General features: G+C 39.7%; 2 protein-coding genes across 2 annotated transcripts in view; one reads left to right on the top strand and one right to left on the bottom strand.

Annotated features, from left to right (window-relative positions):
- LOC106121718 (estradiol 17-beta-dehydrogenase 2) overlaps window positions 1–20,074 on the top strand; it is a 43,797-nt gene that overhangs the window by 19,663 nt on the left and 4,060 nt on the right. Inside the window, exon 2 of the mRNA XM_013317504.1 lies at window positions 19,303–19,498. Within this exon, the coding sequence (XP_013172958.1) occupies window positions 19,328–19,498 (171 nt within the window). The 5' untranslated portion in view covers window positions 19,303–19,327. The remainder of the gene's footprint in view (window positions 1–19,302; window positions 19,499–20,074) is intronic.
- Window positions 685–4,053, bottom strand: LOC106121584 (uncharacterized). The gene has a single exon (XM_013317296.1). It carries the CDS (start codon window positions 4,051–4,053, stop codon window positions 685–687), a length of 3,369 nt encoding a protein of 1,122 aa, XP_013172750.1.

Below are 20,074 nucleotides of genomic sequence, written 5' to 3'. Positions count from 1 at the left end.
GTTAAGTTACTTTTAACACATCTTTATTAAATAGCTCTCATTCAACTTACTCAGATTTTTAAAATTAAAATGTCTTTGTGAAGGTACATAGTTCACTACGACTTCAAAATAAAAGCATTGTTCTCTTCACTTAATGTTTATTATAGAATTATGATGATAACTTAACAAAACATATATACAACACACTACGATTTAACAAATATAATTAGTTAGGACAACACACTATTCTCTGTTCATTGTTACTCACTCGTTTTTACACACTGAAAAAATAACAAACACACTCGATAAAATAGAGAAATAAAATATCACGGCGCCACTATGTGCCAGTAACTTTGTACTTTTTTAGTGGCGCCCTCTGACGTAATATAATCGAATTCCGCTTAGACATCCCGCCCACCAAAGGACGTAGTCCTTTTAAACTCTATACAAACTCAAAATCTCTTACACCGAATACTAAACACTGCTACCGCCCACCATGGCACTCTATGCTTAAGTAACAATAACACATTAAAATTATTAAATACAAAGCTCGACTCTATATAAGAAGAAATATGAATGATAAGATAGCACTAAACTCTATACAATAAGAAAGATGAATGGTAAAACTCTAGACTCTATACAAAAAGAAATAATTGAAAGAAAATTAAAACACACGTACACACACAATGAAATTAAGAATTTACACTACTCCGTATCTGGATTAACACTCAGGTAGGACAAGGATGGTGATTTAAGAAAGGATTTGATTTGCCTCAAGATGATCATTTGCTCCTCAAAGGTAAGTGTAGAATCTCCTACTCTCACTCTTTTCAGATGCACTATTGTTGTGCGAACATCAGCTTCTCTAAATACTCCTCCGAAGTTCGGTTCGTGCGGAGGATGGTACCTCCATGCTGTTTCCTCGTCTGCTAGAAGATGCTGAAGTTCGTCAGGTAATTTAGATTTAGCTCGGTCAGACATTTCTCCTAGTTCTCTAGTCGCATTGGGAACAGCGTTCTGATCTGAAGACTCGTGTCTCCACTGCTCTCGTTCCAACTTGGTAAGTATCTCAGATGTGCTATTGCGTAACCATCTCGGTATGTATATCTTCTCTAGTTTAAGTAGGTCCTCTTTGAATTGCCGCCACTCGTGTAATAGTTGTGGGGTGATCTTTTCATCCCATGATAATTTTATTCCCCACAGGTTTTGTTTAAAACTCCTCGCTCTGACGTCAATTGATACTGTGTACCTCATTGGGCTGTAAGGACGCGCTATTTCAGACAGCTTTGTTCTTTTAGTTATATCTTCTCGATTCTCTTTAACTTTAGTTAATTGAAAGTGATGCGGAAATTCATCGTTTGTTTTGTTCCAGGTAATATCTAATATCTTGATGTTATTATTAAAGTTGAAATGTAATAACTGATTTTCTCTTCGATTCTCTTTGCAGATTTGTTTCACTTCGCTGTTGCTCCACCATTTTCGAAGTTCAAAACTACCTGCTCTCATTAAAGTATTCATTTGATGATAGTTGTCTATAGTATGCTCTGTGGTTTTACATCCGGTAAGTAAATGATTCATATAATAATCTTGCAGTGTAATTTGCGCTGTTAGGGGATAACCTGGTTGATCATATTTTGATAGTTGTTGCAGACACTTCACAGCTACGTAAGGTGCACAAGATGTTCCAAAGGTAAGTCTCAGTAGTTGGTAATGTTGAACATGTCCTTCTAGATTTGATCTCCACAGTATCCTTTGGAAATCTGTGGCTTGCTCGTTGACAACTTGACGATACATATTAAATAACTCTGCAACTGTACAAATTCTATGATATCTCCATCTCACTAGAATATTACGTAGATCACTCTGTAATGTAGGTCCGACGAGAATATTGTCATTTAAAGACACGTCGTTCACTCCTTTGCTCGATGCGTCGAACTCCACTCTTACTCGTGTAGTCTGTTTTACCTCTCTTATCACTCCTTGGTATGGCAGATAAACGTCGTAAGCATCTCGTAAGTCTCCCTCCTCGGTTGTTTCTTCGTAAATTTCTTTGCATTGCATTTTCTCTCTCGACTTTCTCCTTTTGATAGTTTCAGGTTCTCTTTCTATCTCCCAATGTTGTTTTAAAAGCTCTTCTTCCTTCACATGTATATGCATGCTCATAATATTGCCATTTTCTTGTACTAACTCATTTTTAATTTTTCCAGATAATATCCAGCCCAATTGCGTATTTTGTGCAACTGGTCCAGATGACTTCGAATGTTTCAGAAGACCATCTAGTAGAATTTCTCCGTAGACTTCAGCACCCAGAATAATATCAATCCGTCCAGGTGTACTGTAGGTAGGGTCAGCCAAAGGTATGTTGGTGATCTCTGGCCAATCATGTATAGATGAGTCTCTGGATGGTATAAACGAAGTTAATCTCTTCAACACGAATGCATTGACTTGGATGGAAAACTCAGGATTGTGTAAAGATATGATCTCAAAAGAAGCTATACTCTTTGTTTGTGTTTGACCTTCTCCGACTCCTGATATAAGACTGTTCACTGAAACTCGCTTTAACTTCAGGACTTGTGCTGTGGCTTCTGTTATGAATGATGCTTCAGATCCTTGGTCAATCAAAGCTCGAACGATTTGTGAATGACCCGTAGGTGATTTGATTTTGACCATAGCTGTGGCCAGTAATACTCTACTCAGTTGACTCTCATTGGTAAAATGTGCTACAATTTTTCTCTCAGGTTGTTGGCTTCGCTCTTGAACTTCAGGGGATGTATTCTCATGATTTGAATATACCTCTGCAGTTGATCTCTCTTCACGGTTAGATGTTCTCTCATAATGCAGTAGTGTATGATGTCGTCGAGCACAACGACGACAGCTCGTACTTGAATAGCAACTCCTCACGTTATGATTAGGTGATAAGCAATTGAAGCACAAATGATTTGATTGCACATACTCAGTTCTCTTCTCTGGGGTTTGTGCTGCAAATTGCTTACACTGATATAATAAGTGTTGTCCTGAACACATTACACATGTGTACTCTCTCTTCTCCTCTTCCACTGATGAATGAAATGATCTCTGTTTTGTAGTTTGTCTCGTAGTGTTGTTGTATTGTGTTGTGTTAGCTGCTCTACAGTTGTAATGATTTGATGACTCCAACATCTCCAATGTTCTAAATCTCGTCTCGATAAATCTCTTCAGCTCCTCCCAGGTAGGTAAAGAATCTGCTTCACCGTCTGAATGTACTCGGCTCACCTCTAACTCCCATAGCTTTCTTGTCTCTGCATCTACTCTTGTGACTACTAAATAAATTATGATAGCGTCCCATGCACTCGTATCTATTTCCAAATTTTGTAATGATTTTAAACTGGATGATGTTGTATCTAAAAGTTGTTTTAAAGCAGCGGGCGACTCACTCGTTACATTCTTTTGAGAAAATAAACGTTTCATAACTTCATTAGTATTAAAGCGCTTATTGTTGTATCGTCGAACTAGCTGGCTCCACGCCTCGTTGTAATTTACATCGGTTGTTGATAGATTTTTAAGTAGGATTTCAGCTTCTCCAGATAAGCAGCTCTTCAGATAATGTAGTTTTTGAGCAGCGGTTAGTGTAGCATTTGTATGAATTAACGACACAAACATATCATAGAAAGTTTGCCAATTTTCGTATCCACAAGAAAATTTTGGCAAATGAATTGTTGGTAATCTCACGTCACTAGATGTCGCCACAATACTAGGTTGGTTATTAGCTGCGCTCACACACGAAGTCGGCTGGTATAACTGTAGATCATCTTTTAGTTTGATTTTGTAGGTCTCGTAAATATCCTCAAACTCTGAATACATATCTTCGGCAAAATAGCTAAGTTTCGATTTCTCAGATTTATCTACAGCGGCAACAATCTCGTTATGAATACTCAAGAATGACTCCCACAGTTTATTTAACGCCTCTATTTTCGTTTCAATATAGTTCACAGTAAGCCGATCTTTAGGCGATTTTTTGTAATTAATCTGCGCTTTACTAACCCGCTCAAATAACTCCTCTTGACGTCGCAGACATACTTTTAATGCTTCAGACATTTTTAAATGTTCAATGTTCTCGTAACACAATCACAATATTAATATATTCACTATAGTTCAATTATTCTTCTCCCGGGTTTCGGCACCAAACTTTTGTTCAAAATAAAAGCATTGTTCTCTTCACTTAATGTTTATTATAGAATTATGATGATAACTTAACAAAACATATATACAACACACTACGATTTAACAAATATAATTAGTTAGGACAACACACTATTCTCTGTTCATTGTTACTCACTCGTTTTTACACACTGAAAAAATAACAAACACACTCGATAAAATAGAGAAATAAAATATCACGGCGCCACTATGTGCCAGTAACTTTGTACTTTTTTAGTGGCGCCCTCTGACGTAATATAATCGAATTCCGCTTAGACAACCCTACGACAAATACTAATGAGTCTCGACATTTTAAAAAATCAATATACTGGTTTTCTTTTAATAAATGAAGAAAAAATAAAGATGTTTATAAAAACAAAAGAACAATATTATAATATTTCAAAAAAGCAATTTCATTGGCTTATAGGTTATCTATCCCAAATTAAGTTACCTGATCAGATAAGAGTTGAAAGTTAGGTAGATGTATACGTTTTTATATAATATATCTAACAAACTCACTATAAAGTTGCTCAACTTAAAGTTAAGGAGTGGTAGAAATTGAATACGTAATTACAGCGAAATGTCGCACGGTTGAAAAGATTTCGATACATGCGCGATAGCCACCGTCGCGTCGCAAATGCGTGCCGGGAACCGCGCACACTGAATATTAATAACTGACAAGTGGCTGTCACGTATGCCCTAAGTTACAAGAGCTATTCAAAATTGCTTAGAAATTAATTTCTAACTTTTCACGCATCTGCTTTTGCGGGTGTCCATAGGCAACGGTCGCATAGTTATTTCAGCGATTTCAAGTGGCCGCTGTCTCGTTTCCTACCTTACGATATAAAAAACACACATAATTGATCCTATCGATTGCGCGGTATTTTTTTTATTTAACTATAATTATAAAATCTTTTAAACAGTAACAGCAATGAATTGGACGCCTGTACAACCTATTTATATAAATGAACGGATATTGTTAAACTATTATTATGCTACTCGCGACTGAATAAGTGAGTTTTGTTGTTACAGGAAATGTAAAACTTGTAACAGAAACGTTAAAAGTAAAAGTAAATATCTGCAATTTGTATTTGAACGAAAAGTGTAAAAAACGTAACACTAAGCTTCTTATTGTAAAATGAGAAGATTCATATTGTTCATCCTCTCCTTCATCGAGTCCTTCTTACTCCATTTCCATTAATTCCTTATTAGTAAAAGACCGAATATGAAAGACTACTAGATTTTGCCAGGCAACATACGCTTTCATATGAAATGCAGAAGTACTTGACGCCAGACTTCGGTTTGGTCGTAGCATTATGCAGGTCTATTTATTACTGATCTTTCTTCGGACTCTTCCAATGTTGATATCAAGGTAAACATTCGCTCTTAACTTACACTATAGGCATAGAATTGGCAGCATTAATCTTGGGCAACGGTAATTTGTCTCAAAGGAAACGGTCCGCAACGCTCGGCCGACGTCTGCAATAATTACACACTCCTCTAACACGGATTGGATATACTGGTACTCCATACATTAACTAACCGTTTAATACATTAGTCGCCGATGTTTAACAGACTTTCCTTGAACAGAGCGACAAATATAATTAACTGGGCTTATAGGTACACTTCCATTGGCCTGCGCCGGACGCACCGCACGCACCGCACGCACGAATTCAACAGATTTGCTTTGTCATCGATACGGGCGGTACGGATGATGGACGCAGCGTTATGTAAAATCATACAAAGTTAACTAAAATCCGTTGCGAGCCGTACGTGTGCGTCCGGTCCGGCACGGGTCAACGGACGCGTAGCTTAAAGCTTACAGAACATAGGTCTGAATAAAATAGAAATATTTTTCTATTTTATTCAGACCAAATAAATTGGTATATTTTTCTTTGAGATCAGGATTATTTCGCTGTCCAGTAGTTTTTAATACGACTGTAAACGTTTTTATAAACTCTACGCTGGAGTATTTGCAACATCAAAATTCTAAACGCAAATAATGTATTACAAAGATTTATCTATACCACTATTGATTCCATTTAAGCTGTTTGACACAAACAAAATCAATATATCAATTCCTTTCAATAACTTTCGAATGAATAAAGGTACGGAATTGATTCATTGCAAATATATTCGATCATTTATTTATCCGGGCGACATATTTCTTGGCGCTGTAGGAATTTCTAAAATATTACCAAACGTAATCATAAATTATTATCCCATTGAATTGTGACATGGATATGATTTATTTATCCAATGTGTCTTTTACGTGTTTCTGTTAAAACGAATGGACTAAGACTAAACTAGCTGTCGCCCGCGACTCTGTCCGCGCGGGTTTAAAAATAGATGTTGGCCGATTCTCAGACCTACTCAATATGCTCACAAAATTTCATGACAATCGGTCAAGCCGTTTCGGAGGAGTATGGGAACGAAAATTGTGACACGAGACTTTTATATATAAGATGATCATAAATAAAAGCTAATTGAAATTCAATTTGATCTGTCTTTTAATAATTACGGGAATAATTTATCTGCGAGCATGATGAAACAAATGATCCGTTATAATTTAAGTATCAGGATAATATAATAATAAAAATCCTTTGTACAATAATTTAGTCAGCAAATGTCAGCTTTTAAAAGCTTTTATTTAAAAGTTCAAGTTAGTTTCAACGAGTACATTCAACAAAAGCTTAATAAGTAGCCTATGTGTTCTTCCAGGCTATGTTCTACATCTATGCCAAATTTCAACAAGATCCATACAGCCGTTCTATAGCTACCTCTAAATAAACATCCATCATCTATCTAAACATTCGCAGTTATCTTACTAATATTACAAATGCTAATATAGTCTGGAAGAACACAGTCTACTAATTCTTGTTTTTTACTTCGCGCGGACAGACACGCGGGCAAAGCTAGTAGTGTTAATAAAACTAAACTGTAAACACATCTAGGTGATATCTGCAATAGTAACTTGTAATTAACAAACAGTATACTTTAGAAATACAAAGACAGGATTGCTTGAAATTGCAGTACTAATTTTAACACCTTAACTTCCTTTTGTTGCATTTTATGGTTGCATAGCTTACACTGTCACTTGCAGTGTGTCATTTCCAAGAATGGTGGCAAATCGTTGTCTCATAGCTCGCCGGTCAGTATCAACTTTCACACAACGTGTTTTGTAACTGATTTGCTCGCAGCATGTTAGAAATTGAATATTCCAACATAATTTCCATTTCTTATAGTCGTATTGATATAATCGGCTTGTTTGGACAACTTAAATGTCAAGAGAATTGCATAATAAGTATGGATATAGAAATGTAATATATTACAGCGAGTTTCTCCAGCCGAAACACCTGTCCAAAAAGTTTTCGTAGTTATTTTTATTAGTAAATTTTTTTTTCAAGGAATATAAGAGGAATGGTATACAATATACGATTACGTTAAATTGGTACTCATAGTTGTAAAATTAAAAGTTATATTTTCTAGGTTAAGTTGTCTAGACTTAACATTTTAAACTTCTAGCACTTTGTGAGTGAGCGCGAGTAAAATGATAGGAATTCGTACATGAAATAAGTCGTGGAATATTATTACAAGTGAATGCTTTGGATATACGACACGCGCCGCGGTCGACGACCCCGTCTCGATCAAAATAAACATCGATATCACAGGATAGATCTCGTAATACTTGCGTTAGTTTGCAGTTTTACTTGTTTACTATGCAGTTACAAAGAAATATTCAGAAGGAACAGTAGAAATTCACAAACGTACGCTGGTAGTGGTAAACTTAGGAGAGATGGATACCTTGGAAGGTGATATGATTACGAAGGGAGTGACGACCAAGACGGTAGATTGAGATGAAGGACGGAAACCTGGTGATCCGACCCTACGTAAATGAGACAAGGACAGGTAGATGTACAAGATAAATTCAAGAATGTGTATGAAATGAAGTTAGCCGCACCGAGCGAACGAAGGTGACTAAGACCAAATCATTCCTAATTAGAGTAGGCTTGAGAACCTCGGTAGAGATGTTTATAAGCTGACGACATAATAATCCAATCTTGAGTTAAAGATCTTTCGCTGAAATACTCTTATGGTGCAAAATTCATCTGAGAAGAAATTCAAAGATGTGTGTTAACTAATCCGCACTTGGCCACCGTAGTTACGACTATTATCCGCTTCCGATCTTATCTTATACTTTACACAAGTGGCAAAGCCTTACCATATTCAAAATGGTTACGTCATGCCTCTACAAGCAAACACGCTAATAGATAGACAAGTTACGATATTGACCGGAAGATGTCGCTTTAAAGAAGCATAATGTGGAAGTTCGTATTGGAATACAATTTATTCATTCAAGCCTAAGGTAATCAGAATATTGAATAGATATTCATAAATGTATCTTCTAATTTAGAAACGATGGTCCCGACGTTAATAATCGTATGTTTTAAAAACAAATTTTGCAGACGTTTAAAAATATACCGAATAATTACGCTGCCGCATCCAAAATTAATATATGATAGACAACCCAAATCTAAAATCCTTGTTTTATATTTTACTTTTAAAATTAGCAAGCACAGTTTTATTAAGTTAATTAATAAAATTGAACATTGTGCAAATGGCAATATCAAATAACCAATAAACATAACTTTATGTTAGGTTAGGTTATGTTTAGGTTTTAAAGGCCGGCAACGCATCTGCGGTTCCTCTGGTACTGCTGATGTCCATGGGCGTCGTTGAACACCTCGGTGTTCCCGCTGCTAGTTTACCCCCTTCTGTTATAAAAAAAAACGGTTTTGTTCCATTTTTAAATTTCTGTGTATTATTAGATAAAATCTTTTTTAGCTTGTATCGTAACAATATGTGCACGATGTAAACTGTAAAATATTACGCTTGAATAACCAGCAGTTTATCGTGTTGACCTCCTTGTGAGCGCTAATATGTTATAACCTGTATGCCCATGACGCGTGTTTTTTTTTTTTCAGTTTGTGACTGAGTAGTCACTGTTTGCCTTGAGGAGGCATTTACAGCTTCACCGGGCTTGAGGTGGCCGAGCGCAGATGGCGCTTAGCCTGAACCTCGTTTATGAGTAACAAGACTCGAGGGCTCCCTCAGGAGCCTCGGCTCGGGCTGTTACTTCATTATAGTTACCGGGTTGGGAGGTCACCGAGCTCTTAGATCGCTTAGGTGGACGCTCCATGGAGTGACTGGTCTCAAGGGCCCCCGAGAGGGGACCTCGGCTTGGGCTGTCACTCATTACGCGTTTAGCATTCCGATTCAGGGGTGCCCGAGAGGGCCGAACCTCGGCTTGATCGGTTGCTATTATCTGATTGCTATTAATACATCTAACATTACTACCACTTCGTAAAGCGTTATCGCTGGGAGAAGAAGTGGCGGAAGAAACTCCAGCAACGCTTCTATTATTAATAGGAGAAAATCTACCTGCTATGAGGCCGTATCGCGAGAATGATTGCCGCAGCCGACAGCGACTGCGGCGTGTGGTCTGTCTGTGTTGTTTTACCTTAGCTTGAGCGATAGTAATTGGATCGTCTTGAAAGTCAAGTACGTTTCTAGGTCTACGATGATCCCGACGGAATTTACCGAGCGCGATTGGATTGTAAGTGGCGGCACTTACAACTAGTGGATTAGGATGGCCGACGGCAGAGTCAAAATAACGACGCGACGCTAACTTCAGGTGTTGGGCGATGGTGGGCAAGTCCAAGTCTATATGAAGATCACTGTTGCGCATGTACCACGGGGCTCCCGTGGCTCTACGCAAGAATCTATTCTGAATCACCTGAAGTCGGTGTATTTGTTTCGGAGCTATGTGCGCGAATACCGGACTAGCATACGTCATGACGGGACGTACTACTGATTTATAGAGTGTCACCTTGTTTCGAAGGGACATTTTGCTCTTTTTATTAAATAACGCGTAAAGACGACCTAGGATGAAAGCCGCGCGGTTTCTAACCCGGGTTACATGAGCGGAGAAGTTAAGTTTAGAGTCAAGGATGACACCCAAGTATTTAACGTTGTCTTCCCAAGGTATTGGGCTGTCCATAAGTGTGACGGATGGAAGACGAGTCACTTTGAGGCGGGAGAAGTACACTGCTGCACTCTTGGTAGGATTAATTTCGATCCTCCATTTCCGAAACCAGGCACCAAGGGTGTTGGCTGCGGTCTGAAGGCGTCGACAAATAGCATCGGGCTTACGACCAGACGTGTAAATACAGGTGTCATCGGCAAATAGTGCTAGTTCTACACCATGTACGCGCGGCATATCATTGGTGTAGAGAGTAAATAGGACCGGCCCTAGCACCGACCCTTGAGGCACCCCGGCTCGAACGGGGTGCGATTGAGAACACACTCCCTCGACGCGGTAGCGAAACGTGCGGTCACTAAGGAAGTCTCGTATTATGCATACGAGACGGTCGGGCACTCCGTACTCATATAGCTTGTATATGAGCCCGTTGTGCCATACTTTATCGAACGCTTTTGCAACGTCGAGAAAGAGAGCTCCGGTGTTAAGGCCGCGTTGGCGTTTGGCAAGTATATGTTCCGTGATGCGGTGCACTTGATGAGTGCATGAGTGTTTGGCGCGAAATCCAAACTGCTCGGCAATAGGCATGCCTTTCGTATCCATAAAGGAACGAAGGCGGGCTAAAACTAGTCGTTCATAAATCTTCCCAAACGTTTTGAGAAGGCTTATGGGGCGATATGAAGTAGGATTAGAAGGCGGTTTTGAGGGTTTGAGGAACCCTATGACTACGGCGTCTTTCCACTCGCTGGGAAAGACGCCTTTGGTCATTGCCGCATTAAAAATGGCTACGAGGAGTTGTATAATTGTAACGGGAAGCAGTTTGGCCACCCTATTGGTGATGCTATCCGAACCGGGAGCTTTACGTGGTCGCAAATTTTTAATTAATATCTCGGCTTCATCGCTGGTAACCGGAGTAATTGAGTCAAGGAGGGGCTCGCTTTTTCTCCTGTCGACCTCGCTGTCCACCTTTCGGAGGTGATCAGGGTCGATCGGTAGGCTACTAGGGGAGCACTGGGCTTCGAGACTGTCAGCCAGGCATTCGGCTTTCTCTTCGTCCAACATGGCTGGTGTCATATTTGAACGAGAGAGTGGTGGCATCGTCGAGTACGTGTCGCCTTTAAGTGACTTGGGAAGTCGCCAAAAGGCTAAGTGGGATGGCTTTATATTACGAAGTGTTAAATCCCACCGTTCGTTCCGGATAGCAGCTATGCGTGTTTTTACTTCACGCTGTAATTTACGTAGCGCTTTTCGGTTCGATTCAGTGGGATACAAATCGTGTGCTCGGGTGGCCGCGTTCTTGCGTCTCAACAAGTCTCTGGCATCTGGTGGAAGTGCCCAGCGTTGGTTGTCTGACTCTGGCATCTGCCTTGAGCAGTCCTCTATGGCGGTTTGGATATGACTTGTTAAAGAGCCGATCGCGGCGCCCATATCGTAATCCGTGTTAATTAGGTCGGGGACAGAGTTTAGGTGTGGGGAATTTATGTCTTTGAGCTTGGCACTAAGTTTGTGCCAGTCAACGACTGTTTTGGTTGGAGGATCAGTTTGTGCCGAGGTCCCTAGCTTTAGTAGAACTGGTCGGTGATCCGAGTGAAGCTCATGAATCACCTCAACGTTACGTACGGTTAGGTTGATATTCTTGATGATTGCAATATCAAGCACATCCGGAGTGTGTCCCAATGTATGGGGATAGTGAGTGGGCTCTAATGGCGCTATGAAATCAAAATCGAGTAGGTCAGACAGTGCGTCAAGCGCACGGCCGCGATTACTGATTCTGGTAGAGTTCCATCGAATGTGTTTGCTATTGAAATCACCTGCAAGGATCGTGGCTCCTCCTAAAGATAGAAGGGATTCAAAGTCGGAGCGTAATATGGTTGCGCTTGGTCTACAGGGAAGGTAGACTGAAGCTATTGTAATGGGGGCGTGACCAGTCATGGCCAGCTGACAGATCGATGCCTCTAGATGTGTTAGCGTGGGCGTTTCGATGGGTACACAGTGCAAGGATTTCTTATAGTAAATAATAGTACCACCGCCTGGGGCGCCGGTTCTATCATTTCTAACGATGTTATAGTTAGAGACTTTAGGGTCTCTCATTGTCGGTTTAAGAAATGTTTCCTGCACGAGTAACACATCGACTTGTTGGTCGCGGAGGAATGTATGGATTTCGTCGCGTTGGTTCCTAACCCCCCCATTCGCGTTATAGACGGCTATACTAATCGAACGCGGTTTGACTCTGCCATTATTACGCGCGAGAGACGGATCACTACAATTATTTAACGCGTTTGCAGCCATCGAGACGCCTAGTTGTGTTCGAGGGCACATACGATGTGCTTGTACTTTTTAATTAAGTACAGTCGGGTTCCTATATTTCCTGACGCTTTTTCGTATTCGTCGGCGAATGTTAGAACTTCCTCCATATTGAGGCTCGTAAGACGATTGAGGGATTCAAAAGGATTCCCTGTCGTCTTAGGTGGCGTAGGCATTGCCGTCGGCTTGACCGGGGCCGGCTTAGCAATGGGCGCGGTGGATGTATTACTTACGGATACGTTAGCCGTGGGACTGTTACTGCCCCATGCGGGGGTTCGGGCGTTCGTTTTCCACGAGGGTTGGAGAGGTGGGAATTCGTTGGCTGAGAGTACCGCAGGGGGCCGACGTAGCGATCGCTGGGGTTGCTTCGGGCTACGCTTAGGTGCTTTTGGGCACCCGTGGTAGTTAGCGGTATGATCACCGCGGCAAAGAACGCAGGCGGGCTTTCCGAAAGCCTCTAAAAGTGATTTATCTTTCGGCCTAGAGCACTCCGACGTACCGTGATCTCCTAGGCACTTAACACACCTAGGACGAGCGAAGCAGTTGCGGGCCGAGTGCCCGTATAACTGGCATTTGTGGCACTGACCGGGGAGGCCATTTTTGCGTGGCGGCTCTACTATGAGCCCGCTGAGGCCACAGATTGACTTTACGTCAAAAATGGCCTTCCCTTCAGGCGACAGCTCTAAATGAACCTGTACTAGGTCAATAGGCGACTTGGATCGCCTATTGGTCATCCGGAAGACGCTAATGACCGGAAATTTCTGATCTTTTAGGGACTGGGCTACGTCTTCCACAGGGATTTCCTTAGGGATGCGTTTGATCACCACTCTAAGGATGCGCTCTTCTGCGAGTGTGTACGTGTGGTAGTACACCTCCTTTTCCTGTAGGAACCGGGTTACGAACCTGAAGGCCTCGGCGGTCTCCAGTTGCATCCGAATGCCTTGGGCTGTAGCTGCGGCTACAAATTTAAATTTGTTGGACATGGCCGATTGAATCATCGGCCATTTGTCCGGGGCTTGGACGTAAATAGGTGGCGGTTTTTTGTCCGTCAGCGCACGGGCTACGGGGGGAACCGAACGGACAGACGACTGCTTTATGGGAGCAGTTTTGGGGGGCTCGACGGGCATTGCCATAAGGGCTGGAATCAAATCTGAATGGGCAGATCCGGATTCGAGTGGGGAGTGAGGGCGCGGCGCCTTCGGAGGGACGGGGGACGAGGATGATGATTCTGACGAGGGGGCGGGGGAGGAGCGCTTCTTGCGTTTTTTCTTGTTACGGACTTCCGTAAACAGGCCTCCTATGTCTTCCGGGTTCTCGGGGGATAGCGGGGAGTCTAGCTCCATTTCTTCAACGTCACTACCCGATGATAATGACGCATCGCTGATGGGGTCGGTCGTGGATGGGCCTGCGCGAACTTCGGTTTCGGCGGTAAGCGCCTTAAATGCGTCAGGGAATTTTGCCCTGAGGAATTCCAGGACGGCTACGAGATTTAGGTCCGCCATTTGGACATATGGTGGACCTAACCTATATATATATTAAATTCTCCCGGTGGGATGCCGGGGTGTGTATCCCTAGCTCCCTCCCTGCTGGGTTAAGCAGGGAGGATGTGTGCCTACTACGTGTAGCCCTAGTGCGTCCGAGTGCCGATCTTATTGTGCACTCGGGTGTGTACTTAAGTCTAACTAAAGCTACCCGTGGGCTCTAAAAGGCCAAACGTGGACCAACGTTGACTAGGGCACTACCCAAGGCCAGTGGTGGAGGTCCCTTCCGAATTACGCGGTTCCCTGAAGGGGAAACGCAGGCGAACGGGGCTGCCTGACTAGCTTCGTTATCACCGTTAGGTATCCGCTAGCCTTTTAAAATTGCGTTGTTAAGAAGTTGCTCCGCGCAGTGAAAACTGCACTTCACAATTCCTTTCACGCAGTTCCCGAAGTCGGAAACAATAGACGTTGCTATGTTATTAATAAGAAACTAGATAATTGCTTGCCAGGTGGCGGTGCAATAAATAGTTCTCTAAGGAACAATGAAATGACGACGTTCTACCTCGAAACTAGGATTATCGCTTGTCAAATGGCGGGCGCAATAAAAATTGCACCAACACAATCGGCTCGCGAACAAAGGATGGCGGCACCTTTTACGGCGCGCGCAGGTGCGGATTGCTCAACGAATTGTTGGGCGGTGCGACAGAAGTGAGGCGAGCGGACACGTCCTTTCACCTCAGCGGTCTGTAGCGGAGTGATGACGCGTGTGTTAAACATGAACTACAAGGTATTTCTATGTAGAAATCAAATCACATACTATAGGTTATGCTACTTTTAGACATTAGTTAGAATCCTTTGACGGGAATGGCGCGCTTTCGTTACAAAGTCAAGTGTCAGAATGATTAGTGAGGCGTCATAAACGTCGTCATTTTAGCAAGACTAGTTGCGCCGGTACACCGGGACAGTATCGGATTTTCTTTTTAACACTACAAAGTAGCCATTGCTGCTCCTTTTTTTTATTTTTGAATTTCAATATTGCAATTAATAACTGCTAGATTTATTTTTAATAAAGTGTATTTGTATAATTTATAGGAATAACGTGGAGTAAATCATTCCAATTTATCCGAAAAGTAAATTCTTAACGACGTTGAAAAGGTAAACGAGTCTCACGGCGCATGTATTGAATACTAACTGGTAGAAAAAGTTAATGGGCCACACCTGTTGCTTACAGATTGTGATGAAATCTCCACAGACATGTGTTCAACATTAATGATGTGTTCAAAGTTAAATCAATATAAAGATAGGAATTTAATTAATTTCATTTTAACAATAACGAATCTATTCAAATTTTGAGTTTTATAGTATAGGGGGAATAATAAGAATAATCTACATTTATTGATTCCTTCCTGCCTCGCACAGCAGCGTTGTGGAATGGTCTGTCCTCGGCGGTATTTCCAAACCGCTACGACTTAGGGTCCTTCAAGAAGCGAGCTTATCACCACCTCAAAGGCCGGCAACGCATCTGCGGTTCCTCTGGTATTGCTGATGTCCATGGGCGTCGTTGAACACCTCGGTGTTCCCGCTGCTCGTTTGCCCCCTTCTGTTATAAAAAAAAAACATTTATTGATACGGAAGTCAACATATTGCGAGAAAAATTATATAGAAGAAAGAAGAAAACAAAATAACTTATATTAATCTTATTACATCACTGACAAACTAAAGAACTTTACCAAAAAAGATTGTTAATTTTGAAGATCCCATTAATTACAAGTACTTTTTAATTTCAATTTAACAACGTCCTTCACATTTATAAAAAAACTAGCTAATATCAGATCGTCTAATCGCCCACTTTATCGTCATTGTGAGTCATGTAAGGCCATGATCTTCCTCTTGTTATCTGTATTATAGAATCATCTCCCACGTTTTTGTACATCCACACGTACAGACAATAGTCATCATCGCGATAATAAGCCGAGTTAATGATCTATACTTTTTATAACTACTATGATTGCTGTGAAGTTATGTAGATTATATTCAAGTTATAGTATGTAATTAAAAAAATATAACCCAAACTTTATAGCTGTAAGGGTCCTTTGAGACTGATCGGGGCGTATAAGCGAGCAGATTTTTTAAAAATGTAAAATTAGACTTTGTTTCACTCGCGTAAAGCTCATATTTATTTGCAATGAAAATCTGCTATCTTAACATAAAATAATAGCAGTAAATGTGAATAAAACGATCCCCTTCCTTTGTTATAATGTAACAATATGCTTGTCTTATGACTCCTACTATGAAATAAATAAATGCCAAACATCTTCAGTGTCGATGTCAAATCAAAAGGAAAAAATCCAGAACAGCTGTCGGGGAAACGTTCCGAGACATGATCGCGTGCCAGACTCTGAATTAAAAGAAAAAGTGTGAAAAGAAATCATACACTTATTTTATTTAAGTAATTTTTTGTGTATAATATATTTATTTTATATTTTAAATTGATTGTATTGTAAAATGGCAACACTACAAAACATCTTAGCGCGACATTGCACAACCGGAATTTTTTAGAGAACTTTTTCCGTCCGCAATCCTTTTTAGTTATGCTGTCCGGACCCGGCCGCTGGTAACACAATACAAACAGATGGACTTTATATTATCCCAATTCAAATGTTTTTATGTCCCATTCGTATATTTTTCATTTCTTGAGATTTACTGTGTTTTGTTTTCTATGAAGTTATAATGTTCTTGACTAGCTGTCGCCCGGGACCACGTCCACGCAGAAATAAAAATAAACTTAGTTAATACCCTATGTTTTCTTCTAGACTATGGTCTACGTCTGTGCCGAATTTCATCAAAAGCCATTGATCTGTTTCGGAGATTCTTTGTAACAAACATCCATCCGTCCAATCTTGTAAATTTATAATATTAGTAAGATAATCAATCTAAGAATAAAGTTTAGTAGCAATTACAAGCTAAATAATAATAATTATAACCTGAAGTTTAGGTTAATACAGCCTGACTTATTCTGTATGTATAAAAATGCTGTTTCATGCCGATAATAAATATTTGTTAAATCCATAAGGAAAATGCCATTTTCTACAAACAAATTATACAACACAAAAGCCACTTTTACACTACAATAATATTAATATAATTATATCAGAGAAATCACGTTCCAATCGTAAGCGGTTGTAAAATTGCTGCGGTTTTATTGAAAATGTAAACTTTTGTTGTGGAAACGGAACTAATATTATAATATTTACAATATCAATAAAACTTGATATTTGATATCTTAAATGCGAATCTTTAGATGGATGGATAGAGGGATGTTTGTTTGAAGGTATCTCCGGAACGGCTGCATGGATATCGCTGAAATTTGGCATAGATGTAGAACATAGCCTGGAAGAACACATAAACTATTTATTAAGTTTGTTTTTAATTCCGCGCGGACGGAGTCGCGGGCGAGTTTAATCATTTAAGATAGGCTCCCATAAAAATGTTTAAGCGGCAATCTACTGGCGCCAGTGAAAACCCACGCTGGGATCTATTAAGATGTAAGATAGCAAGGCTGTGTATGAAATAAATAAAAAACTTTACAGTTATAGTTAGTTGCGTGTATTTACCGTAGACTTGTTTAGACGAAGTTGTAATTTAACATTGGTTGCATTTTACTGTAAAGTGTAAATAGAATAACACTTTAAAATATAATACTTTAAAATGTCTGTAAAAATTACTATTACTTCTATTCGTTTGTTTGTTTTCTCAGGCATTGCCGAAACAGAAAATAAATCGAGTCGAATGAGCCTTGAATAGTTAGGTAATTTATACCTTGACAGAGCATTCCTTTCATATAAAGAATCCATAATTTACCTACAAATTAAAAAAAATCGACTTTTATTGGTTGATATCCCATATTTTATCATTTTTTCAGTTAATATATTTTTTATCCTATTATATATTACTTTATCGATAGTTTATTTTATTATTGGATTAAGCTACACTTCTAAAAACATGTTGTTTTTTACGTGAGTTTCGTCAATGGAAACCCACGGTAACAAAACCGTCACTACGAAAATATAGAAGTTTGTGGTTCCTCAACATACAATAACATTCTTTGAACTCAGTACTTATAAAATATTATTCCGATTCTTATACAAACGGCTACCCTTGTTAACATAAGCCAAGGTTATGTTATGGGAAAAATCAAAGCGACGTTTCTCAACAATCAATACACGAGGGTACCGACTAGGGTTGCCACCTTATCAGGTTCGACACGAATACTTTGGTTAAGGATTTGACGACAATGTTTTAGGGTCAAACAAGTCATTCAGTATGGCATTTATTGTTGTCCGCTAGGGATCAAGGGTCGACATTCTTTCTCCGGTAATGTTCGTGTCTACATTTATTGATTGTTAGCAACCCTAGTACTGACAATAACAACCCACGGGGATTCCCGGAATGTAACCGTGTATTGTGTTTCTTGTGTCGGCAAATGCATTATGTGCATGTAATCCCTTACCCATTTATGGTTCTTGAAGGAGAAGAAACTATAGGTTTTTTACACATAGTCGTTTCAGTATTTTTACTATGACAAAAACATTTAAAATAACTTAATCTTAGAGAGTAAGTATTCTTTTCAACTAAAAGAGTGTTTAAAGAACGCGTCAATGTCCTGTTTGTTTTTGCTCACATCGTTTATTCGTCTTTTATAATCCAAGTCCGACTCTGTATATGTCCATACGGTTGTCTTACTAGCTGTTCACAGTGTGGGATAGATCACCCGAACCAATGTTCAAACAATAACAAGACTTCGTCGCTATTGAACTGTTGTATATTGTACGACATCCGCAGTGGACATCGTCCAATGACACGCCAATATGCTATAACTCCAACATTGTTAACTTATCGTGGGTTTCTTAGACTCAGCCTAAAATTCTTGTTTAAAACATATTTTTATCTCTGTTTTGTCAAATATGACAGACAGAGATGACTATACGATGAGATTTTAGTCTCAGAAAAGTTACGGTTTTCTGAGATATATAAATTTGTCTATTGATGTTTTTTTTTCGTTTTTAAATTATCGTCAAATATAAACTTTGTAAATTAAATCCAAATGAAGAATAAAATGCCAAATTTAATACAAAAAAACCCACAAAAACATTAAGTACTCATATGTTAGACGGCCCAAAAGCATAAATTGTTATATAATTATTTTGAAAAACGCATCCCAAAAAAAAATAATCACATCTCCACATTAAGCTTCAGAATTGTCTGTCTGTCTGATATGTCTCATGTTCTTTTTCACAATATTTGCTTATTGTTGTATTACAGAGGTAAAATGTTCGCGCAGTGAAGTATGGACCCTCTGACGTGGCTATCACTGGGGCTGCAGCTGGCGGCTCTGTGCTGTATCGTGGGCGCGCTGTTACTGTACCTACTGCGCAAAGTGCGTGTTGCAGAGGTCTTACCAACAGATGGCGCTAAGACCGTGCTTGTCACATCCGTTGATACTGCTTTAGGTTTGCAGGTACTGTGAATGTTTTATACAATAAAGCTGGCATCAGCGAAGCGAATTAAAAAAATGTTTGTAGGCTATGTGTTCTTCCAGACTATGTACTAGATCTATGCCAAATATCATTGAGATCCGATCAGTTTTTCTGGAGTAACTTTCTAATATTCGCATTTATTATATTAGTAAGATGTGTCGAGTAAGTGCTAATGATATTTTGGAGTGACATATTCGTCCTTTTTGATATCCAAGTAGTTTCTTGTACTCCTGTCTCTGCTTCTCTTGTTCTGAAACTCGAGCATACCTATCAAGGCCAAGTACGGGTATTATTTTTTAAGATACTTGTTAGTAACATGAAATGAAAGTCGCTCACGGCCAGGTCACGCAGAGTGACATTAGTAGAAAAAGTGGTTTATATGACCTACAAGATACTCCAGAGAAGAGAGAAGAGTTACATTTACTTATTGATTGTTAAGTTATATTTCAATACAAGTATAAGATAATGTTTAAGAGTTAAACCGCGGCTTAATATGGCTGCTAACTTTAAATTATAATGATACTGAGAATCTTTTGAAGATACAATCCTAGATCCTT

This window comes from Papilio xuthus, unplaced genomic scaffold (assembly GCF_000836235.2).
Source record: "Papilio xuthus unplaced genomic scaffold, Pxut_1.1 DF826938.1, whole genome shotgun sequence".
Classification (NCBI taxonomy): Eukaryota; Metazoa; Arthropoda; class Insecta; order Lepidoptera; family Papilionidae; genus Papilio; species Papilio xuthus.
The sequence above is the reverse complement of the archived record's forward strand: the minus strand, read 5'-3'. Positions and strand labels throughout refer to the sequence as shown.